General features: G+C 42.7%; 3 protein-coding genes across 6 annotated transcripts in view; 1 reads left to right on the top strand and 2 right to left on the bottom strand.

Moving 5' to 3' along the window:
* The window catches only part of rfx3 (regulatory factor X, 3 (influences HLA class II expression)), a 17,169-nt gene extending 6,788 nt beyond the window's left edge, over positions 1–10,381 (top strand). The window contains exons 7-19 of one of the 3 annotated variants that reach the window (XM_025010466.2): positions 638–712; positions 1,020–1,201; positions 1,346–1,465; positions 1,541–1,665; positions 1,789–1,904; positions 2,555–2,670; positions 2,791–2,945; positions 3,041–3,138; positions 3,233–3,382; positions 3,482–3,690; positions 3,771–3,924; positions 4,089–4,131; positions 4,801–10,381. In XM_025010466.2, the coding sequence (XP_024866234.1) occupies positions 638–712; positions 1,020–1,201; positions 1,346–1,465; positions 1,541–1,665; positions 1,789–1,904; positions 2,555–2,670; positions 2,791–2,945; positions 3,041–3,138; positions 3,233–3,382; positions 3,482–3,690; positions 3,771–3,924; positions 4,089–4,131; positions 4,801–5,081 (1,824 nt within the window). In that variant the 3' untranslated portion in view covers positions 5,082–10,381. The remainder of the gene's footprint in view (positions 1–637; positions 713–1,019; positions 1,202–1,345; positions 1,466–1,540; positions 1,666–1,788; positions 1,905–2,554; positions 2,671–2,790; positions 2,946–3,040; positions 3,139–3,232; positions 3,383–3,481; positions 3,691–3,770; positions 3,925–4,088; positions 4,132–4,800) is intronic. The other 2 variants (XM_017435742.3, XM_037979353.1) reach the window with 2 other exon arrangements.
* On the bottom strand, positions 9,656–17,498 carry smad4a (SMAD family member 4a). 2 transcript variants are annotated; one of them, XM_017435746.3, is made up of 11 exons: positions 17,142–17,496; positions 15,749–16,108; positions 15,476–15,650; positions 15,205–15,234; positions 14,920–15,123; positions 14,694–14,801; positions 13,979–14,029; positions 13,721–13,904; positions 13,439–13,607; positions 12,824–12,962; positions 9,656–11,459 (listed from the first exon to the last, which is right to left on the bottom strand). In XM_017435746.3, exons 2-11 carry the CDS (start codon positions 15,986–15,988, stop codon positions 11,248–11,250), a joined length of 1,512 nt encoding a protein of 503 aa, XP_017291235.1. In that variant the 5' UTR covers positions 15,989–16,108; positions 17,142–17,496; the 3' UTR covers positions 9,656–11,247. The 2 variants fall into 2 exon arrangements, with proteins under 2 accessions (XP_017291235.1, XP_024866238.1); XM_025010470.2 differs by having other exon boundaries at positions 14,920–15,234; positions 17,142–17,498.
* Positions 17,499–20,619: 3,121 nt separating this feature from the next.
* On the bottom strand, positions 20,620–23,392 carry LOC108247539 (bone morphogenetic protein 10-like). The gene is made up of 2 exons (XM_017435741.3): positions 23,041–23,392; positions 20,620–22,858 (listed from the first exon to the last, which is right to left on the bottom strand). Exons 1-2 carry the CDS (start codon positions 23,375–23,377, stop codon positions 21,825–21,827), a joined length of 1,371 nt encoding a protein of 456 aa, XP_017291230.1. The 5' UTR covers positions 23,378–23,392; the 3' UTR covers positions 20,620–21,824.
* Positions 23,393–24,239: the final 847 nt, after the last annotated feature.

Here is a 24,239-nt window from a genome sequence, read left to right as displayed (position 1 = left end):
TATATATATATATATATATATATATATATATATATATATACCGTGCAGTCATCTTCACATAACCAGATTTACAGCACTGTGCAAAAGTCTTGAGTCAGTGGAAAAGGAACCAAAGTCTGAGGAATTGCTGATCTTTCTTTTAATTAGAAATAACTTAAGGGTGGTTTAAAACTGTTCTACAGCACTTTAAGTGTTCAACATTTTTATCACTACAAAAAAACCCACAGAAGAAGTTTCATGCAGCCATCATTTCCTGTTCTTGTAAAGGAGTCGGGCCTTTCTTCACATTGGTGGATTTATGCTTCATAAATCCCGAATGGTTGTGTGGATTACAGCCACTCACAGGCTGGTTCTTTAGACAGTTTTGTACGTTACGTTTGCCTGTTTCTCTGCTGAGCACAGATCGTTCCTTTAAACGACAGGTAGACCTGCTCTGCTTGGGGTTAGCGGTGTTTGCTTTGGGATCTTTTCTCGACTGTCTTTTATTTATTTTTATTATTTTTTTTTTTTTGGCTTGTGTCCAGTAACGTGTACGCATCGAGCTCCTTAGTTTTCTTGCTTTGGTTTTGATTCCTCCCCCCCCACCCCCCTCTCCCTCCTCTTACATTTTGTTGTCCTGTGCTTCGTGGTTTATCAGATTGAAATGGCGATTGAGACTCTCCAAAAATCTGAGGGTTTATCCAGTCAGAGAAGCTCGCTGCTCAACAGCCATGTAAGTTGCTTTTCGAAACGCACTCCCTCGGCTAACCTTAAGTTTTGCTAATCTCACTCTTTTTGCTGCTCTGCCTGTCTCTTATCTCTCTCTATATATGGTTTCAGTGTGGTGCTTTGTTGTTGTTTTTTTGGGTTGCTTGTTTTGTTTGTTAGCGTTGCTCTCAAATCACTGGCTGCCGTAGAAGCTTTTTGCGAATCTGTCAAGCGGCGACATTTAAGTTCACTGAACGACAGCCAAGGATTTTGTTGATCACGGTGTAAGCGTAGTTAAGTGAGTTTTAAAAAAAGCACGTGTTCCCTCTTAGCTCCAGTGGCTTCTGGACAATTACGAGACGGCGGAGGGAGTGAGTCTGCCGCGATCCACCCTCTACAATCATTACCTGCGCCACTGCCAGGAGCAGAAGCTGGACCCCGTAAACGCAGCCTCTTTTGGCAAACTCATCCGCTCCATCTTCATGGGACTCCGCACGAGGCGTCTTGGAACAAGGTTAGACGTTCCCGCTTCTTTTTTTTTTAAACATAAGAAAGCATCAGATTGGCTTGGCTACCTTCTTCTTGTCGTTTCCTGAAGTCTTTTGTGCATTCCGTGCAACTCGGGTCAGCGTGTTTACCTGTCTGCCTCGCCTTCCAGAGGGAACTCGAAATACCATTACTACGGTATCCGCGTGAAGCCGGATTCCCCGCTCAACAGACTTCAGGAAGACATGCAGTACATGGCCCTACGGCAGCAGCCCGTTCAGCAGAAGCAGAGGTAGAACGACCCCGGCACTTCCTGTGACACAGTTCGAAGTTGTTTGCGATGCTGAGGTCTGCGTTGCTGCTCCAGGTTCAAGCCGGTGCAGAAGTTCGACGGCAGCTCTGGGGACAATTACACAAGCGGAGGCCAGCACCATCCCGGCGCAGCGGAGCAGACGGTTATTGCACAGAGCCAGCACCACCAGCAGTTCCTAGGTCAGCAGCCTTCTCATTTCACCGGAGCGTCTGTAAAACGAAGAACTGAAACACACAAAATGCCATATATAATTCATGTAAAGTAGTTTGATCTGAATTTATTTTGTATTTACTCGTCAACAGACGCATCGCGGGCACTCCCTGACTTTGTGGAGCTGGACCTGGGACAGAATAATACAGAGAACATCAGCCCAGAGGACGTGAAAGCTCTCCAGTCCCTCTACAGAGAGCACTGTGAGGTTAGATAAACTAAATATTTTTTCTAATATGTTCTTCAAGGTCACCAACACACTGTTCGAAAACATTTCTGAAAGACAGCGAAGCAATGCCTGGTCATGTTGCTGCATTCACTAAAACATCAATATGTGACTGTTGAAGACGCCACAACGGAGCGGCGTCTTATTCTCTGATTCTGTCATCATTCTGCTTGTTCTCCATTGTGTTTATTGACTCTTTCTCTCCACGATTCAAGTCCCTAGTTTCTGTCGTGTAGCTATTATAACACCAGTTTGTTGAAGCTAACAAGAGAAGGCCGTGAAGTTGCAAATACTGAACTAAAGTTTTTCATTATTTAGATAAAGTGAAATACACTTTAAAGTTCAGTTGGGTTGAGAGAGAAATGACATTTTTAGCTGATTTTCTCTGCTGGTTTTGATGTTTTTACACTCAACTCTCTGTATATTTGAGCAACTAGTAATCATGTCAACCAAGGCTTTGAAATGTAATGAGCCCCAGAAGGTGTGAAGCCAAAAAAAAAAACAAAAACAAAAGCTTAAGGGTTGATGTTTTGAAAAAATATTTGAAATATGGCAGCTTTCAGAGGAATTGATTCTTGTTGTTGCAGTGTTAATTTATAACTCATCTTGTTTAATTTCTGGATGGGTTTCAGGCTATATTGGACGTTGTCGTGAACCTCCAGTTCGGTCTAATTGAGAAGCTGTGGCAGACATTCTGGCGTTATTCCCCCCCGGACACTGTAGAGGGCGCCACTGTAACAGAAAACAGGTGCGATTCAACTAATTATTGTACACACACATCCATGGATGTATTTGTGCTTTATTTAATTGAAGGTAATGTGGTTGTTTAGATGAGTTTGTTGTTAAAACTGGTTTGCTCCCTCTGCAGCAGCATAAGCGAGATCGAAGCCCGGCTTCCTCGAGCGCAGCTATTGGCGCTGTGCAGAAACGAGGCGGTTCTTAAGTGGATGAGCACCTGCGACCATTTAATGTACCAGGCCCTCGTGGAGATCCTTATTCCTGATGTCCTGAGACCCATTCCCAGTGAGCCACTGTCGCAGAACCCTTTTGTGTTTACCTGAACAACCGATTCAGGTGTGGAATACCTTTTTTTTAACTTATGGCTGTTTTCTTTTCAGGTGCCTTGACTCAAGCCATTCGCAACTTTGCCAAAAGCTTGGAAGGTTGGCTTAGTAATGCCATGAATGCCATTCCGCAGAGAATGATTCAGACCAAGGTGCACTAAATATATGCCGTTAACACTTTCCCTCTGGTTGTGAGAGTTGTGTGAAGTTGTTGTAACCCGGGTCTTGGGTGTCCTCCCGTCACAGATTGCCGCTGTTAGTGCCTTTGCGCAAACGTTGCGCAGATATACATCTCTGAACCACCTGGCTCAGGCGGCACGTGCTGTGTTGCAGAACACGTCACAAATCAACCAGATGCTGAGCGATCTCAACCGGGTGGACTTTGCCAACGTACAGGTCGGAGCGGCTCTTCGTGTTTCGGTATTTGCTCCAGGTTGCATGCTTATTAACGGTTCTACGTAAAGCTCCTGCCCGTTCCTTCCTGTTGCTGTGCAGGAGCAGGCATCATGGGTGTGCCAGTGTGAGGAGGGACTGGTGCAGCACCTGGAGCAGGACTTCAAGGCCACGCTGCAGCAGCAGAGCTCTCTGGAGCAGTGGGCAGCCTGGCTGGACAACGTGGTCACTCAGGTGCTGAAGCCTTACGAGCACAGGCCCAGCTTCCCCCGGGCAGCGAGACAGTTCCTGCTCAAGTGGTCCTTCTACAGGTCTGAAAGCTGTCAGACACTTAAAGCCACCGTGTGTTTGGCCCAAAACGTTAACATCTTTTTTTTTCCTGTCTCTGCAGTTCGATGGTGATCAGGGACCTGACCCTGCGCAGCGCTGCCAGCTTCGGTTCCTTCCACCTCATTCGCCTGCTTTATGATGAGTACATGTTTTATCTGGTGGAACATCGGGTGGCTCAGGCTACAGGAGAGACGCCTATTGGAGTCATGGGCGAGGTAAGCGTGCAGCACCTCCCTCGATTTTAAATAAATTTTGTTTTAATGTCGAGCCGTCGTACGTTGTTGTAAACAGAGGATCCACTGCATGTCTCTGCGTTTATCAGTGTACATAAAACCGTATAAACCGCTGATATCTTCGCCATTTCTCATATTTCTTTCAGTTCGACAGCCTCAACAACTTATCCCTGACTAGCATTGATAAAGGTAAGACAAGCAGAATATTATTTTATGTGGAAAAAAAAAAAGCAGAATATTTTTTTTTCATCTTGTTTTTGAAAAAAGAGCAGTGAAAAGCAATACCCCACAAATCTCCATCTGTCCCACTTCTTGTCCATCTCTAACGCCTCGTGATTTGATCCAAAAGGGATTGAAGAGTCAAATAAAAGCGACAATAATTGGATCCTGCTGTTCTCATAAATTTGCTATGAGGAAACACCGGAGGCCAGAAAACAGAATGGCAAAAATATCTACAAATAAAAGAAGTGGATGCTGTGAGAGCAGAAAAATCTCATAAATATAATAATAATAATCATAATAATAAACTAGTGTCGATGAAGGGAACAGATCAGGTTGGAACAGACACAAATGTTTAAGTAAAGGAATAAATGCAATATAATTAGACGCCAAAATCGGAAGATGTCTTGATTTTCCTGGTTAAAATGTTGACATAATTTGACCAAAAATGATCCATATTTGGAAAACAAAGCTGAATTTCTTCTGATTAAAAAGAACTAGTTTATATAGATGTATTCAGCTGGTGATTTTAAATGTGGTGTTACTGAAATGTAGAGCTGTGCATGAGCGTCAAAAAGTAAATCAGTCGAACAATAAAGTGTTGAATATTTAATAAATCTGCTTCCTGTTTCTATTCAGATGAAACCAGTGGGATGGACAGCGACTTGGAGGAGGACACAGAGGAGTCCGGGGAACCCCTCCCCAAGCGGGAAAAGTCGGAGCACGAGGTAATCCAGGTGATCCAGGTCGGGGCGCTGGAGGACGGGACCCACCCCGTGGTGGGTGTGGTCCAGCCGAGCGTGCTCCACTCCCTGCCGCAGCCGCCGCAGGACCACACCGAGCACATCCTCACGCCCTCCGCCGGGACTCCCACCATCCGCCACTGCAGCGCCACAGGCAACACGTACGCCTCAGTCTGAGGCTCCCGGGGGGGCCGGGGGCCGCCGCTCACCTCGTCTCACCTGGCTGTTTACCCGTCTCCCGTCTCCACCTTTCTCTCTCTCTCTCTCTCTCGAAGTCTAGATGTCTGCGTCGTTTTTTTTTTTCCCGTGCATTGTCTCTGTTTGCACTCTCTCCACATCCGGCCTGGTCAGGCGGAGGAGCGACATGGTGGCCGAGATGTGCTCTGTCCTTTTGTCTGACTTGTTTGAGTTCTGGATGTGTCGTCATCCTGTGAGTCTGTGCTCTAACACAGTGCGGCAGCTGGTGGAAGGGACCTGGAGGGAGGGGGAGGGAAGAAAAAAAAAAAAAAAAAAAAAGGACTAATTTGACCCGTTAATGTTTCCTCTTCAGACATGACTTACTGTTTTTGTCTGTGAACACAGATGGGCTTTATTCCATTAAACTACTGATGTCTCAGAGCTCAAATCCATGTCACTAGTCCCAGGAGAGCAAATGCATTAACTGACTCCAAACTCCACCTATTGTACATAGTTGTTGTTCTTTTTTATTTTCTTCTAATATTTCAGTTGGTATTAGTCAAACTTCATGGTGCTATGACTGTTGTTGTTTTATTTTAGTTTATCTCTCCTGATTTTTAGTATGATTTCTGTAAACATGCATTCCAGCAGCTGATATTCTAACTGAATGAGATGTTTTTAAGTTTATGTAGCTCGAAAACAAAAGGGACAAGTTTTCAGTTCATGTACGTTTATATACGGCTCATGGGGCAGTTCTGTTAGTCACATGCATATAATTACTTAACATCTTTAAGCCACAGAAAACTAAACAAAAAAAAAAAAAACAATGTCTGTACTGCTGCTTGTGTACACAGATGAGATTGAGGAGGGGGAAAAAAGGCTGTTTCAAATCAAAAAAAGCTAGCTTTTCTATGCACCCTGTGCATAACGCTTGCCTTTGCTTATTTTAGATGCTCCTTAGTGTGCTTTACGTGACGAGTTCTGATCTTGAAAGCAACCTACTGGGCATGTTTCCCTGGTTTTGCAGGTTTTATTATTATTTTTTTTTATCTTAATCAAGTTTCTTCAGTTCGCAGTGGACCAAAAATAAACTAAGAGGAAGCTAAGAGTGAGCCATTTGAGCCACCAGGAAAAAAAAAAAAACATAATAGAAAAAAAATACATAAAAAAATGCTGTTTCCTGTCCCGCAGTGCCATGTTGCAAAGCAGAAAGAATGTCAGGGATTTATTGTACCTCGGCTTTATCATAGTGCCTTATCCTTAAATGCAGCTGTCCATGTAGTCCTGACCTGTGTGCTGCAGAGAGCGCCCGCAGCGCCCCTGCATCGTCCCAGCCGCAGATTTGGCTTGCTGGTGACTCGTGGCTGGATTTGGGCTGGCTCATCAGTGTTGAGGCCTGTGGGATGCAGGCGCACCTGTTGTTTTCTCCTCCGGATCAGCTCTTTTTGTTTTTGTTTGTAAAAAAAAACTCGTCCGAGTCTTTTAGCCTTGCTCCCGCCCTCGCTCGGCCTTTCTCGAGGCCTATTCTTTGCGTTAGTCTTTCGCCACAGGATGAAGCGTGCTCGTGTTGGCGCCCGTTGGGACGCTTTAGATCTGTGCTCTCATGTGTTTATGTGCCTGTGTCTGCGTGCTCGTGTGTGTGTGCGTGCGTGCGTGTGTGTGTTGGGACACATCCATCAGTCCACCCTACCTCAAACCAGTGGTGCCAGCCCTTCGATGCATGCAGCACAGTCACCAAACCTTATTGCACACACACACACACACACTCACACCACTGTACTGCACAAATCTCAACACGATGGAGAAAAAAACCTGCATTGCTTTTCTCTCACCTCTGAAAACTCTCATTGAACATTTCCTTTGTTCCCTGTTTAAAGGTCATCTTTGTACAGTGGACCAAAAGTAGATATTTTCTAATATTGAAAGAGATATATAGATATATATGTATAGTATATAAAATGCCGACACACTACATATATTTGTTGCTTTTTATGTGTGTGATCTGATTGTTAAGACGTGAATGTTTCCTTCGGTAGCTCATCTGTAATTAGCTCATAGACTGTGAAGTGGAAAAAGACTTTGGGACTAACTTCTGGTTTCTTAGATTGCAACTTATACTTGAACTGTTATAGCCTTCAATGTCGTGGGGAATATTGAGATTAATCCTCAGAAAATAGGAACTTTTTTTTTTTTTGGTTGTTGTTGATGCTAAAATACATTTTTTTGTTGTTGTTTTGCTCATTTTTGAATGCTTGTTTAAACGGTCTGTATTGTTTCTCCACAAAAGAAATGTTTATTTATTGATATTTATTGTTTTAAGTGTTGTTTTTTTTTTGGCGTGCGTTCTAATGGGCTCTGAGGAGAAATCATGAACTGATTCCAGCAGATCTACTGTACAGAAAGCAGGTTTTTAAATCTATGTAGGTTTAAAAAGGAGGGGCACTACATTTGCTGTGATTACAACTTTTTTTTTTTTTTGTGGAGCCTAGGTAGTAACGGTGAATAACGGGGGGAAGTGCTCTAATATAAAGTGCGCACATTGTGTCATTTAGGCTCTAATGTTCGGTTTTTTGGGGGTTGAATTTGACAAGTTAAACCTGCGGTACTCTCACCACGCTGACTTGAAACGTCTGACCCGGTCTAGGAAGTGAGTGCTCCTAGGTTTGCCTTTTTTTGCCATTTTAAAAAAAAAAAAAAAAAGAAGGCAAACGAGCTCCACTGTTTGTTGCTGCAAGTTGAAGGTCTTTTTCTACCTTGAGATTATAAACTGTCAAATTCAGGTCAAAGTCGTGACAATGTCCATGATAAATTTCAATGAATTACAAAAAAAAGAAAATGTAAGCCCTACATTATGTCATATTTTAACCAGATCATTATTTGTTCACATAAGAACAAAGAAATTAGATGATCTGTGGTACAAAATGAGGAAAAACTGTCATCAATCTTGGATTTAAAGTTACGGAGGAAGTTTTTCTTGGTCGCTGGTTTTCTTCCCTACTTCCACATTTTATTGTCATTAATTTCACTTCATCTCAGCCTCCTTATAGATCTTCACTACAACACGAGAAATGCTGATTTGTATTATTTTGTGCCTGGACTCAAAATGGGCTGAAAACGTGCTCGTTTGAATCCCAATCGTGTGCTTAGGATTTTGGGTTTGTTTTGGATGAGAAGTGCTTTCTGGTCTCGCACAGCTGCCATGTGCTGCTAGAAACTGTTTTTTGTTTTTTTTTAAATTTTATTTCTTTTGAAACAATCCAGCACTTTCTTCTCCGTTTTCGGTTTATTTTCCACGTGAAAGAAGAACTTCTCTGGATCTCCAAGTCTCGCCGGGGTAACTCTGGACTGATGGTGACGGTCGCCAACAACTGCTGTATTTTAATTTCTTCTGTTTCTTTTTTGGAAATAGGAACTGACGTGTTTTCACCACTGCCATTTGCAAAAGAAACAGTTTCTAAAACCGCATAGATAGAAGCTAGAATTGCCTCTTTCACATGAACTCCGGTGCCTTTTTTTTTTTAGTTTCACCCTGACCGCGGCGGACGGCCTGACCGCGGCGGACGGCCTGGCCGGACGATCGGCTCTCCGGTGGCCTAAGAAAGCAGATGTTTAGTTGCACAGGTGCTGCTGATGGAAAAGAGGAAGTATTCCGACTGAACTATTGATTAGTTCCTGGATGATTGCGCCCATAAAAACTCCCACCCCGTACCAGTCAGACACGGGTGAGTCCCTGCAAACGACCTTTTTTATTTTTTATTTTTAAATGTACAGAAGGACCAGGAGACTTATCGTCAGTAAACTGCTCTGAGTTGTTTTTTTCCTCATGGTTGTGATTTCTTTTGTCAGCCGATGTTTTCTAAACGCTGTGACCTGTTGGGGATTTTGTTAAGTGCCATTTGACAGTCTGGTGAGTCGTGGCCATCTGTAGCACGCTGCTCGATGCTAGCGCAGGCATCAGGTGGTGGCATTTTAAAGAAGGCTTTTTTCTTTTAATTCATCTTTGACAGGAAAAAAAAAATTGTGTATATCAGAAACTGAAAAGGTATATTTATTTGTGTCCTAATAATAATTGATTTGTTCTTTTTGGTGAACATTTTATCTGATTCGTTGGCTTCAGTGCTTTTTTGTGAACTCCCTTTTTATTTTCCTCCTTTTTGGATGATGTAAAATATCTGATATAATATATACACACAGACTTCACGTGACTTTCTTTTCGTGTGCCGTTTTAAGTTTACAATGTATATTCTCGAATTGGCAAGGAAAACGGTGTGTGTAGGGTGATTTGTATTGTGCATTTTACAGGAGAAACGAGGACTTTGTCGGGATGGGGGTGGGGCGGGATGGGGGGACTTTTATATTTACAGAGACATTATCATTTAGTGTGTCGTATTGATGATTAGAGGAACTATTAAAGACACATGTAGTTTTGTTTTCTGAATATTTCAGATCTGAGCTCAGGCTAGCTTCTTAGTGTTGTTTTCTTAAGATTTGTGACCCGTCTTTGCAGTAATAAACGTTTTCTTGTTCAAAGCCGCCGTCCGCTCTCATAAGTTCGACTTTCACACTAAACAAGGTGCCGGCTTTATTTTATTCGTACATATAAACACCAATATCATTCAAATTCCATATGTATTTAATTTGTGATACATAAGTGGAAAGATAAAGATGAGCGAGAACTTGTTTTTCCTCCTGTCTTTGTTTTCTAATGAAGAGAACTGTAATCACTGTAAAGGTAACAAAATAGAAAACAAATCCCCCACAACTGTTGGTTAACTTGATGCTAAATGTTAAAATACTTTTTAATCAATATCAAAACAAATCAGGTAACTAAAAAATCAAGCTATGTAATACTGAAAGAACTGCAGTCCAGACATCTTTAAAATGTATTTTTGGCATCAATATGGCTTACACTTCCTCACAGTTCACTCCTAATTTACTCAGCCGTTTATTTGATGAGCCCAATTTTTTTTCTTCTTTTGTTTTTTTTCTTTAATTTGTCTCCCAGAAATAAAAACAGGCAGTGATTAGTTATTTGAAAGCGATGCACCCACCCAAAGGTTCAGGAAGGTTTGGGCACAATGAGCCACATTTTAATTAATCATAAATTCAATGGCAACAAAAGAAAATACTCAACTAGACTAAAAGGATTATATGGATACTACCATGTAACCACAATTAAAACTATGAAACCAAAAAAATATATATAATAAAGTGCTAATGGACAGCTAACCAAAACTGAGTGAGTGTTTTGAAAATACTTTAATAACCTTGATGATATTTGAAAAAAAAAAAAAAAAAAACTACCTGAACTAAATTGAAACATTTCACGTGGTAACAGGGACTGGTGATGAAAAACTGGAACTCTTGAGTGAAAGAAAGCTCCATGACAGGTTTGTGTGTTTAAACAATCCAAAAGAAGAATTGGGGGGGAACGAAAACAAAATAAGAAGTGAGAACATTTTAAGGTTACAGCTGACGAGGACAGACGTGAGTAACCAACACGTTTTCAGAAATGTCCTGATCTGTGAGGGGGTGGGGGGAGAATAACTTCGATTACAGGAAGTCTTTTGGGCCAAAGAAAGCCACTAAAGGAGAACCGGACCGGCAGTGTACTCCAGCTAAAAATACATTTAGAATGGTGACACTTAATAAGTTAGAAAATATACTGTTATCGATTTTTGTTTTTTTTTAAAAAGCAACTTTGGGACATACAGGTAAGTTTTACACCTTCAAGCTGTAAATAAAGAAATGTTCAAACTGACGGGTTTCTTTTGGACACTCAGCATCTCACACCATCACGTCTAATTTAACTCATATTGCCTAAAACTCGGCCTCTTTCTAAGACTTTAAGTCACTCACTGTTTTTATGTCATTTCAATAAGTTAACACCAACCTGCATAGTCTTGGTTGAATGTTTCTGAAGTACTGCAGCTCCTCCCAATGTGACATGATTGATTATTTATATTTTTAGGAATTTAGCTCAGTATTCCAGTCAAAGACACTGGAGTACACTGCCGGCCTTTAGGTCCTTTTTTACAACTACAACCTACAGCATCCATGGAATTACAGTCCTCTGGCATTCCCAGGCCTACAGGTGAAGTGGTCTGTTTAAAGTAGTTACCTTTTATTTTATTTTTTTGGGGGGTACAGTTCGTTCAGTTTTAGCTCAGTCGAGAGGTTGAGGGTCGGCTATGGGCATGGTGTGCAGAACTTCGTCTAGTAGTTGCAGGGCCCGGTGTAAATGGATCTCGATCCAGCACGGCGTCTCCTTGATGCTCTGCCGCGGGTAGTCTGGCCCCCAGCCCTTCACGAAGCTCATGCGCAGGATGCACAGCCTGCGCAGGTCGTCGACCCCGATGCCCGCGGCAGCAGACAAACCTGCAGGAGAGTTTTGAGGCAAGAAGCTTTTTTTTTAAAAAAAAAAGTAAAAATCAATGAGGCACCCGCAGGCCGGGATGAAGCAGAGCTCTCTAATTACTCTGCGTGCTGCAGCTGGAACAGGTAAGCAGAATGAAAGCTACTGATAATGTTGCGTCGCTCATTAAGCTCAGCCAATACAGATTACTGCAACTCCACTCGCTTTCATTGTACATACTGTGAATGTCAGCCTGATTATTGCCTGTTATCAGACCTATTATACAATAGCAGAGACAATGACAGTTGCAGCATCCATCCATCCAGTTTCATAACCGCTTTTCCATGCAGGGAGCTGGTGCCCATCTCCAGCAGTCACTGGGCCAGAGGTGGGGCTACAACCTGGACATGTCCTCTGTCTAACACATGGACACAGAGACAAACCAGACGGGCAACCAATCACACCTAGCAACAGTTTAGAGTTGCCAATTAATCTCACATGTATGTTTTTTTGGTTTTTGAACTGAATCTGCAAATTACTTCATCAAGACCCAGCATGCGTCTCTCCTAAAAGAGACAGATTTAAATGAGGAAATTCAGTCCCATTTTTAAAGCTGACAATAAAAACCTTATGTCTTCTCATATATAACTTTAGAAGTAGAAAGCTGAGTTACTTTATTGAGATTTCACAATAAGTAAGCGGCACGGCTAGAAGTTTGTTAGCCTATTTGCTTCTTTGTTTAAGCTCATGTTTTGGCACCAAAATTGACTGCAAAAAAAATAAAATCTGAAAATTATGTGAGGGGGTGAGGGGTGAGGTGGTAAAAAAACATCTGCGTGTGCTATTCTATGTTTTAGTTGTACGTTTCAAATCAAGTAATTCTATTAAAATGGGTGGGCAATCCTGGTCCTCAAGGGCCACTATCCTGCATGTTTTCCTTGTTTCCCTGCTCCAAAACACCTGATTCAGAGGTCAAATCACCTCTTCATGTTCTGCAGAAGCCTGTTAATCAGCCATTGATTCAAATCAGGTGTGTTGGAGCAGAGAAACAAGTAAAACATGCAGGACGGTGGCCCTCGAGGACCAGGGTAGCCCATCCCCGTATTAGAAAAAAAATACAATAAAATCAGTAATAGGACCTGGTACATCAGTCTGTTGAATTCGCAAAAGTTTCTGCTTCAGGAAATACACTTTGCTTAGCTTTTCTGTCATAATTGAAGCTGCCAGGTTTTTTTTTTAAATACCTGCTCACGCTGCTCCATAATTCCCTTTGTCACAACGCTTTCCAATATGGTGCCACGAGAAAATGTTCTGATATTATTCTAGACTCGAAGCAATCATAGTAATACACTTGCTCGAGGCCAAGTGCAGCCGTAAGAGCACTCACTGATGGCGGGGGCGATGCCTCCCACGGAGCCGGGCCCCGGAATGTTCCCAGCCACCGCGGCTGCCTGCGCTGCAGCTGCTGCCTGAGCCGTCGCCGCCTGCTGCTGCATCTGCCTGTGGCACTGGCGCAGGTCAAACACCTATCGGGGAGCAGGAGAAACTGTTACAGCCGTCCAAGAACACCTGAGGGTTTTATGGCAACTTGAGCTGGAACATAACCAGCTCAGAGTTAAAACATGTTAGTGGCTTCAAAAAAAAAATAAAACTAGATGTGACTACAGACTTAACAGAACTTCTTCAGTGGTGTCCAGTTATTGTCCTGGAGGGACATCATCCTGCAGGTTTTAGGCGTTTCTCTGCTTTCACCCACCTGGTTTGAAGGACTGAGTGAGTAACAGGCTTCTGCAGCATTTGCAGACCTGCTGAAGAGCAGTGAAACATCTAAAACCTGCAGGATAGTGTTCCTCGACGCCCTGGATTGGACACCAATGGTGGATTACTACAGTCTTACCAGCCACACCAGCCTTTTAAAATGATGTTCATGTGACAAATAAAAATAAACAAACAAACCAGCTTTTTAAAGTCCTAGCAGAGGATCACGCCGCGGCCGCCTCACCTTGATGTAAGCGCTGGGGTAGATCTTATGAACGGCATCTCCCGGGGCGCGTCCTGCCTCTCGGTCCAGATAATAGCTCTGCACAAACACTGCGTGGTCACTCAGACAGCGCACCCACACATCTCCTTCCCCTTTGCATTCCAGCTGCACACCTTTGCCGATGTGGAGCCTAAGAACAGTAGATAGGAGGGAAACCATAAACAACGTGACCACATTCTTTGTTTATGTCTAAGAACGTACAGCACATTCAAAGGCATCGTCTCCAAGTGTGTGGCAGAATACCTGGCTCTCTCTATGTTCTCCGTCCTGTGGACGTTACTCAGCTGGCCGAGGCAGAAACGATCCCCTCCTGAAGGATCCACGTAACCATCCACGGTGACGACTGGACACGTGGACGGCACCTTAAATGTCTCCCCGACCTGGACATCCATCTCGAAGTACGCAATGGAGCACCAATATTCTGGAGCTGGAAGACGTAACCAAATGTCAACGCGCTGCTCTTTGTCATAAATGAAGGAATGCGTCGAGCTTGATACTTACCAGGGTGATTGGATATGGGGGGCTGGAATGCAATTTCATTGGTAACAGGCCCTGGAAAGAACATTTTAGCCATTACTTTAAGCAAATCTGAAACCTCACTCTGATTATTTTACCAGATATATTCATAAGGCAGCTGAAGCAAGCTTTGAAATTGACTAAACCTTTTTTTATATTTTTTTGGGGTGAGAATTAAGTGAGCCTGAGTGTGAGATTCTCTGTTGCAGAATCGTCAGTCGGCAAACAACCTCAAGACTTCCTCAAATACACACGCCTAACAGCCAGAAAAGTCCTTCAGTAGCCAACCACAGACTCCTCTTGTTTCCTATTTTTTAGAATTATTATTATTAACTTGAGGGAAGAAACAGTTAGAGGCATTAAACAGATGTACGTGTAAAGGTTATTCAAAGTTTAAAACATTTTTAAAGGGTATGTTCTAAATCCATAAACTCCTGTGCGCTATTTTAATAAGCTTTTTGTTCTTTTCCTCTCCTCTATCTGTTATGTTGACTCTTGTGTCAATATTTGACTCCTTTCTGCAGATTAATTTAATAAATGTTGCTATTATTACCTGTTCTTTTGAAGCATTGCTTTTGCTATTTTAAACATGTTAGGTTGCGTTTGAGTTTGCGGAGTGCGACAAATTTTTTAAAAAAATGAAGTTGAGATTTAAATTTAGGCTTTTGCAGAGCGTTATTCGTCTTTTCCATCCACTCACAGTAATGCCCTGTGTGAGGCATTGGTGGATGATGCTGTAGATGCCCATTCTGGTGTTGAGGCACCGCCGGGGGGAAGCTGCTGTTTCTGCTCCAGTTCGGGGTCGGATCTGTGAGCACACGTTCCAAAAACACTAGTAAATTATCAAAAACACCACAGACTGCTCTTAGCTGACCACGTCATCTTCCGATTTGTAACCAAGAGCGTGTCTTTATGTCGTATCTCACTTGAAGGTCCAGCGCTGATGGCTGAGAAAGCAGAGGAGGAGGCTGAGCTGCTGCCCTCGGATGGGGGCAGAAGAGGGGGGCTGGCGAACTGCTCCTGTGGAACCGGCCTCGACGGAGGATGCTGGATGGTCTGCAGGTGGTTTTCAGAGCTGGAGTGGGACTGCTGGTTGTCGAAGTCAAACTCGTCTTTTACGATAAGCGGACCTGGCAGGAAACGACAGGCGCGGTTAAGACCGACGGACGCCCGCAAAACGTTTGCAGAGGAAAAAAAGGAAAGCTTTGTACCTGAATTTGAAAGGGTCAGTGTTGATAAGTCTGCAACACACGAGCAAAAGAAAAAAACAATCAGCTTCACTTAATCAGGTTTATGTTGTCATTTAAGTGGTTAAGGACATGACTGCATGCAAGCATAGGCTTAAATTTTAAAAAGAGCTTGTATTTTAAACAAGACATTAAAATCCATCAGTGTCTTCAATATTTCCCTTTTTTAATTTCATTAGTCAGCAAAACTGTTAAGACCTGGATCTCGTCTTCAAAACCCGTGACTCATTCTTACCGATTCCTGGAGAAACGACCCTCTCGTAGTGGTACGGGTTGACACAGACGCTGTCACATTTCAGGTCAAAGGCATACTGGCAGTACTTCACGTGCTTCAGCTCGTTCTTGTGTAGATCCGGCCATCGCCACAGTCTGGCATAAACGACGTGGGGGAAACCCTTCCGTCCCGCGACCTGAAACAGAGATGGAATCCGATGAGGCGCAAACATCTTTCCCCCCCAAGATTGTTTTTTGCCCTTGACGAGGAGTGAAAGAAACACGAACGTGGTACCTGCAGGCGCCCGTCCAGAGTCCGCTGGATGGTTACACACTTGCTAGGATGAGCCCCGTTGGTGGTGATGGCTGTGATGAGCGAATCCAGCTCGTCTTTCTTCTCCTTCAGCTTCTTGACGAGACTCTCGATGGCTCGCTTGGCGAAGCTTTCGCTCTCCCCTCCCTGGCGGTGGCACATGAGGCTGTGCACGATGCTCAGGCAGGCATCGTTGCTCGTGGGAGTGTTTGTGATTGACATCTCGCTTCGCAAATTTTCAGTATTTGTCAGCAGGACTTCCAGCTGTATCCTCTACGTTTTCCAGCAGGGGGGAATCGAGGTGAATTTACTGTTTATCCAAAGTAGCCCACGCTCAGCAACCTAAAAAAAGAAAAACGAAACAAGACTAATTACTAAAAATATCAGGATCATTCCACACCAGCTTGAATAGTGAAGCACATTTACAGAATACGAGTTGCCATAACTTCAAAAGTCCAGCTTCAAACATAGCAGGGTGTAATGGAAAATGTTAATGTTGTTCTTTTTAATAGTAAAATGTATAACAATTATTATGATTCTTGCAATTAAGTTATTCTTCTAACTATTATGTTTAAACTCTGTTCCTCCCTTACTCCTCCCTTCTGGAATTCTGTATTATCAGATCTTCTTTGTGAGAAAGGAAGCTGCTCAGTAACTATGTAAAAGTGTGACAGAAAAATGATGTAATTAAGCCTCCCTATAAAAGTGCTTTCTTTCGAGGCTCCTCTCCTGACTGAGTTCAGTGAGTGGGTCTCCGAACTTTCTTTTGCCTTCGCAATAAAATTATTTTTTAAAGACAAAAATCGATCTTTCTCTTGATTCTTTGAAACAGACATCTCACTACTTGTTGATTATTTTTTGCCGCTACACAGGGCTTCTTAGGAGTCCCTAAAAAGTCAACAATTTTTATAATAATACATTTTATGTCATGTATTATTTAGAAATAGATGATACCCTTCAAACATTTAAGTGGACACTGAGCTTTACTGTAGAAATAAACAACTGGAGCTGTCCGTGAGCCTCTTTAAGTAATGTGTGAAGACAGATAGTTATCGATTTAGGCATTTTTAAATTAGACTTTGCTAAGGTTAGCCTAGCCGCGTTCTCTTATTCTAAAGTAAAATATAAAAAAGCTTCAGAAGGGTCCAGGTCAAGTGGGATAGACCGTTTTGATTTCCCCAACAACTACACCTTCATTTTTTTTGCACATGCTTAGAAAGAAAAAAAAAGCGCTGAAGAACAAACAGGGTTAGCTAGCGTCGCTTAGCTAAGTGGTTGTTTGTTAGCGCTTAGCTAACAGCTCGGCTAGAAAGCCACCTTTTTTATCAAATATAAACTAACTTATAAACTGACTAATGTATTTACAGTAACTCACCGTGCAGCAGAGTCGCCCCAATGTTGGGATATATTATAAAAGTTCCGTTTTTTGGTGTTTTTTTAAACCTAAAAGCTGATGCCTTATCTGGCGTCAACTAGCTTGTGTGTTTAGCTCGTTAGCACACAGGCTAACAGACGGTCGTCAACTTCTCCTGCGCGGAACCTTCTTCCCTGCTGGCTCCAAGTGTTCGTCCTCGCGGAATATTTACGCATACAAGTGCAGCTCGCGCTCTTTCTTCTGCTCGACTCTTAACGCGTGGATCTAAAAAAAAAACAAAACAACAACACCTAATGCAACGTTTAGGTAACGACAATGCTCTGGCTGGCTAGCTGGCCACGAAAATAAACAAAAAAAATCCTCCTCCTTCTCCTTCTCCTTCTCCACACCCACCCACCACGCTCTTCACTGATAGGCGTGGCGCTGCGGTGCAGCTCCGCTCCCCATCGCTTCTTCTTACCGTAAAAGGGTTAAAAAACTCACTTATATCAGTTTAACAGGCACCACATCGCTAGAAACTATAAGACAAGAGATAAGTTAAATTTAGTTCAATTAAAGTTCGACTGATTAGGGTTTTTAATGGTTGATATCGATGCTAAATCAGTGCAGCTGATGGCCGCTTTATGTAGCCGATTTGTTTGGTTGGTTTAGATTCAGATTAGTTTATGTCATTCAGCTTGTCAAAGATATCAAAGAACTACATTTGAATTTATATCACACGTGTCAAACTCAAGGCCCGCGGGCCAGATCCGGCCCTCTAGTCTAGGACAGATCGAGTCTCTGATTCTTATTTTGCTTAAAAAAAACTGAGCCTAATTAGTGAAGTTTTCTCTTGACAGTGACTTAGAAGCCAACAAAATATAGTTTTAATTTCTGTATGATCAGGTTTTTGTTGATGGCTTTTTTTTTTCAAATCTGTTTTAATGTTAAAAAATTCATTTAAAAGCTGAGTGAGGCGTAAGAAATGACTGCTAATGATGTGCTTTTTGAATTTTGATCTGTTTGTCTGTGTTCATTAAAGTATGTTTGCGCTAAAGTAACTGGGAAAAGGTCATTGATATTTCTATATGAATGATTTGACATAATACATCTTAAACCAAGGTTAATTTATGCCTTAGCGGCGGTCCTAATAGTCCTAATACATACTCCAAGCACTAACTGATTGTGAGAGATCTTTTTTTAAAACTTGGAAAACACTAAATTGGTTGTTACTCAGCCAATTTTACAGGAATTGAGGTAACAATTGGTATGGTAGTAGCTGAGGATTAACCCCAATACATACATAAAGTATGTATACATCTACGACTGATACACATAAAAATGAGTAATTCAGTCACTTTTACAGATATTGAACTAAAATTGGTGTAGCAGCAGCTGTTTGCCAACCGCCATTAAAAGAAAGAAAGAAGAAGAATGTTTCATCTGTTTTCAGTCCTTTAGCTAATCAAATACACCCAAATGGTGCTTAGAAATATTTAATTTAAAGACACAATAACCATTGATTTTTGAAAAAAAAAAGTTTGAATTTTGTTTCTTACATTATGAATTGTTTTGTCTGGCACTGCATTGGGTACCTTTAAGGTAATGAGTTGGGTTTTTTTTTTTTTTTTGCCTCAGCCTCAGGGCAGAAGTTGATTTTCGGCCTTGTTTTGAGGCCGCCCAACCTTCTGCCTGAGGGAAGGGGGTGAATAGTTCATGGGCTGTATAGATGGGGCTCCGTTGTTGTATTTTTTGCTTTGGTTCTGCATCTGTTGGTGTAAATGTCCTCTAGTGATGGCAGGCTGCTGTTGGTCATTTTTTTCTAAACAGATTTAACCGCTCTTTACGGCGCCTTCCTGTCAGCTTCAGAGCGGTGTCCGTACCAGAATAATGGAAAGTGTCAGGACGCTCTCCACCGCACATCGGTTAAAATAAGTTAGTGCAGCAGCACTGAGGCCGGCGTGCTCCTGAATTACAGTCGTCGGTGAGGTGAGCCTTTTAAAGGATGCCGGCTGTGTTTGTGGTCCACGTGAGGTCGTTGGACATGTGCAGGTCTAAGTATTGGGCTGCTTTTACCAGTTCCACAGCTTTGGCTTTATTCCTGAAGTCCGTCTCCATCTCTTTTGTCTTTGCAACATTATTTCTTACATTGTTTGCTTTACACCAATCACTAAGCTCCTCTACCTGCTGTTGTTGGCAGTCAAACCACCAACAGCGGTCTCATCTGTGAAGTCCACAATATGATAGTCTGGAGACTTTGCAGAGCAATCATATGTGAGTAGCATAGAGGAGGGGGGTTTAGGACACCTTTTAGGAAGCCAGTATTGAGTAAAGTGATGGAGAACGAGACACCGTGGATCTTCAGAGACTGGGACCTGTCTGTCAATAAGTCCAAACGATACGATAAGGTTAATTACAAAACTGAAATCCAGAAACAACCAGTCAGTGAGCGCAGAATGAAGGACAGCTGACACTACATCAGACGGTTCTTCCTCCTGTGGGTCCATGTCAGGTGACTCCTCGATGTGAGCACTTCATTACAATCTGCGTGCAAGCCACTGACCAACTAAACATGTTTGACCTATTTATCAGTTTCACTTTAGTGCAACTCAACACAACTGAGATCAGGTCAGTCGAACTAAATTCAGTAGTTTGAAAGGCATGGATTCGGGAGAAAGTTAGATGGTGTTTTCTTCGGTGATTCTGCACCACTAGAGATCATTGAAAAACAACATGGCCGACTCAGCTGAACTGTAGATATGGAGCAATTAAATAAAACCACAATGGTTCGTATTTTTCTTCCTCATTTTAGAACCACAAATCTATTGCATTTCCTCAGCCCTTAGATCCGTTGTTGAAAGAAATCCGATTGTGTGCATCTGTTTTCGATCGCTGCAGATCTACCCGCTCACTGCCTGGGGATGCCGCGGCCCTGCACGCTCGGCTCGTGGAAGTCTGCACGCACACCGAGGATCCTGTCAAGTTAGAACGTTCCACGAGGTTACTCAATCGCTGCCTACTCCTGACTGTTAACAGCGCAAGCTAGGTGGTGATGTGATGTGGTTGTTGTTTTGTTTTGTTTTTTTCCTTTTTCCGTTTGTACTGTTGCCTTGATAAGAACGCGAGCATGCCAGGCGACAGCAAAGGGAAGTGGAAGGGTTCAGAGTGCACCGAGCAACCTGATGGCAGAATTGACAATAGAACATGTTGGCGCTGGACACCAGGAATCTGACACCACCTTCTCTCACAAATGCAGCCACTTCGAGTGGTGTCTAACCCTGAGTGATGGCCTACAAGACTCCAGGCTCTGACACCTTTTTATCAATATGGCATGGAAGCGAGCGGAGTGAGGCCCGCCAGGCATGTGGCAGCGGAGGGACGGGGATTAAGCTTGTTAGATGGAGAGGGATGTGATAACCCGACGATGAAATGGTGCGCACAAGGCAGAAAAAGATCGCTGAATGAGTATGTTTGTCTTCAGATATTTTATTTTTATGCCCATTTCCATTAGCGTGTGAAACAGAAGCAGACCGCAAACTGCTTGCATAAAGAAAGATTTCATCGCAGCTGCGAGCAAAGTCGGAGAAGAGAAGCTGCTTTTTTCTGAAGAGAAGCCCCGTGGGTCTGCAAGGCTCCGAATATCCTCTCCTGGTGTAAAGCCATTGAAAATACATTTTCTGCAAGTCTGGCAAGCTACTTGGAGACAAAATATTATCGTCTTTAAATCATCTCTATGGCTCCGAGACATTGCAAAGCGCACACACACGCGCGCGGGTTACAAATATACAGCAGGCACATCTCGTTCCAAAGCATTCGGCAATCTTGTTCCTAAATAAATACTTCATTTTGGAAAAGCTAGAGCATTTTAGCTTTTTCTCCTCCAACTGGTATACAGCTGATTAACTTTGGAGTTAACCTCATTTAAGATGACCAATATAGCTAAGGGACCTTAGCTAACACAAACATGGCCAAACCTTAGTCAGTTTTAAAGATATTAAGGTAAAATTTGGTGCCTTAGCGGCAGTCCTAATAGTCCTAATACATACTCCAAGCACTAACTGATTGTGAGAGATCTTTATTTAAAACTTGGAAAACACTAAATTGGTTGTTACTCAGCCAATTTTACATGAACTGAGGTAACAATTGGTATGGTAGTAGCTGAGCATTAACCCCAGTACATACCATGGCAGTAGCTGAGAGTCATCCTCAACACATTCTTTGAGTGCTATCACAATATCGCATGAGATTGTGCATATTGTCATCTACAAGGTTTGACTGATAACTCTGTCCCTCCTCAGCATACAAGGATTTAAGTTCATAAATTTGGCTTGAAGGGCAGTGGGTAATATGCATTCCTCCATTTTTTATGATACTTGATTTGAAACTTTAAAGTCCGTAGCAGTTTTTGGCTTGTTACTGTCATACGCAAGAATGGGTGAAAATGCTTGGCAAGCACTCTAATATACAAAAGTGTCAACTATTTATAAGAAATTATGGCTTATTATTGTCTGAAAAGCTTTATAACATCACTTTGAAATGTTTCTGCTCTACATCAACACAACACATATTGAGTTGCCTTTATACAATTGCTAATTTACACCATGTGTTTGTCCTAATTTACAGCTAGTCCACCGTATGAGATTTTATGAAACCGTGGAAACAAGCACATGAATAGATAGATTTAGATATTCAGTCTCTGTGACATTATCTGCAGCCACATTCTGCCACTACCATTCCCTCATACTTGTGGTTATAGGTGATCACCTCGTTAACGCGATAAAGGAGTGAGATTGGCTCCAGTTTGGTTGGGACACAGCAGGCGGGCGACACTTTTTCAGGACTTTTGAGGCTCAGCCTTGTCTGCACTATGGCGTGCTTGGTAGGCGAGACCTCGGATGTCATAGGAGGGCTGCACTCGCCGTTGCACTTGTACGCTTCGTAGCCCAAAGGCTGGATAATCCACGTGTCCCAGCCAATGTCTTTAAAATTCACGAAGAGCGGCGTCCTCCTGCATGACTCGCTCTTAACATTGCGACGAATTCGAGGAGGTGCGTCGTGGATAGCGTTGGACTGCAGCTGCAGGGCGGACTGTTCGTCCAGCTCGTCCTGGTCAGCGTTGTGATTCACGTCCCCCCAGAACGGCTGTTGGCTCCTGCCCACGCTGTCAGGAAGGTCATTCTCATGCTTAATCATCTGACTGAGCTCTTGTCTGTCCTGTTTGTGATCTCTGCTCTGGTCGTCTGAGAATACAATCATCATTGAGTTGTGTTTCCCATCCAAGTTCCTGTCAATAACGATCTCAGCCAAACCTTCGCTTCCCTCCGTGGCCAATCCTTCCCCTGACCCCAGAGTCTCGAGATGAACCTCAAGTCTGTGCGTTGCGCACCCTGACTTCCGCCAGAATGTAACAGCATGAGTGAGGTCAAACGACACCCAGCTATTATCTTTGACGTTGATATGCTTTGTCACCAGTTCCTCCAAATCCTTCATCTTCACCACCTCCTCGTCATCCCTCCCTCTCCCTTCTTTCCCCACCTCTTTTGTCCAAACAACGCCGTCATGTAACTCGTAGATTGTCACCTTGCAGTTAAGCCCGGCGAATGGTCTTTGGGCCTTCCGAACAAGAAGGAACAGTCGAAGCTCAGCGATTGTTACGTGCTCACGGTGGGGCATGGAGATGTTAAACAGCAGGGGATGCATCCGGACACCCTTGGCTCTTATACAGTTGGGGGAGGAATCTGAAATAAAAAAAAACAAAAAGAGTATTTCAGTGCTTTTTTTCCCCCCGTTTAGACTTTATTTAATCAAAGCAGTCCAACAATTGCGCTTTTTTTTTTTTTTTTTGCAAAGTCAAATATATTCTCAATGAGAAGAAGTAGAGATATAAAACTAAATGCTTTTAAGCAAAAGAAGTCTGTACCTTCGTTCTGGAAACTGCGAACAATGCTGGCAGATGGTACTGCGGTGCGGTCGTTGGCAAATCGGTTGTAGAGCTCCAGCATGTACTCCGGCGGAGGTTCTTTCTGGGCAGCCAGGGACCGGGTTTGGGACCTAAGTCTGGTGAGGTTCAGCGTGGATAGAAACTGGCTGAAAAAGTCCTGAACGCTGAGGAGAGGCTCGCCACCTGCATCAAGGTTGACCGATGTCCTGTAATGAGTCTCGGCGGGGTTAATGGGGCTGCTCCCGCTCAAACCAGTCAACACCAGAAGCACAACGTTCAGGACAGACCCGGAGCTGGAGAAAACCGGAGTGGGCATCGTTGAGCAGAGGAAAGATTTAAATCCGGAAAAATAAGAGGAAGAAAGAAAATATCTGCAGATTCTCCTTCAATAAAGGACACCAGGTTGCTGCTGGGGCCAAAGTGTGAAACAGCTTTGCCCTTGTCGATCTTGACGTTGGGTTCTTAGAGCAGGGCGGTCCTGTCCAATGTGTTGCGCTGACATGTTTGGAGATGTCACTAAGGCCTTGCTTTGCCCTCCTCTCTCTCACCAGACCAGAGGCTTAGGACTATCTACATACACCACTTATAAGTTGCCTCACTTTGATGGCTGCTTTTCTCCTTGATAAACAGCCTTGCATCAGTTTTGATGAACATAACATTTAGGTAACTTGATTTACTTTGCACTGCTGCACACCGAAATAAAAAAAAAAACCATAACTAGCAAAAATGTAGATATAAGATTACACCCAAGTCAAAGTTAAACAGAACATCTATGTTTTTGCCTAAGAAAAGGAATGAATTAGTCTGTCACAGCTTTAAAATAGTGTAAATACTGTAGATTTAGTGTCTTTTTAAATTAGATTAAACATTTCAATTAGGGGTAAATCAGGGATATCTGTTAGTGCTCCATTAAATGTTTACTTTACAGTAGATTTCGATGGATCATGGATCCCGATAAATACAAATGGATCTAACTGAAAAGAAATATAAGAACCGCTTATCTGACTTTATTTTCATTTCTTTTATTAATCAGTTAAAGCCTGTCCTGAACTCATTGTTATTTGGAGCTAACAGGTGGGTACTGATCTAATATATATATATATATATATATATATATATATATATATATATATATATATATATATATATATATATATATATATATATATATATATATA

This window comes from Kryptolebias marmoratus, linkage group LG14 (assembly GCF_001649575.2).
Source record: "Kryptolebias marmoratus isolate JLee-2015 linkage group LG14, ASM164957v2, whole genome shotgun sequence".
Taxonomy (NCBI): domain Eukaryota; kingdom Metazoa; phylum Chordata; class Actinopteri; order Cyprinodontiformes; family Rivulidae; genus Kryptolebias; species Kryptolebias marmoratus.
Note: the sequence above shows the minus strand (reverse complement) of the source record. Positions and strands in the feature narration are given on the sequence as shown.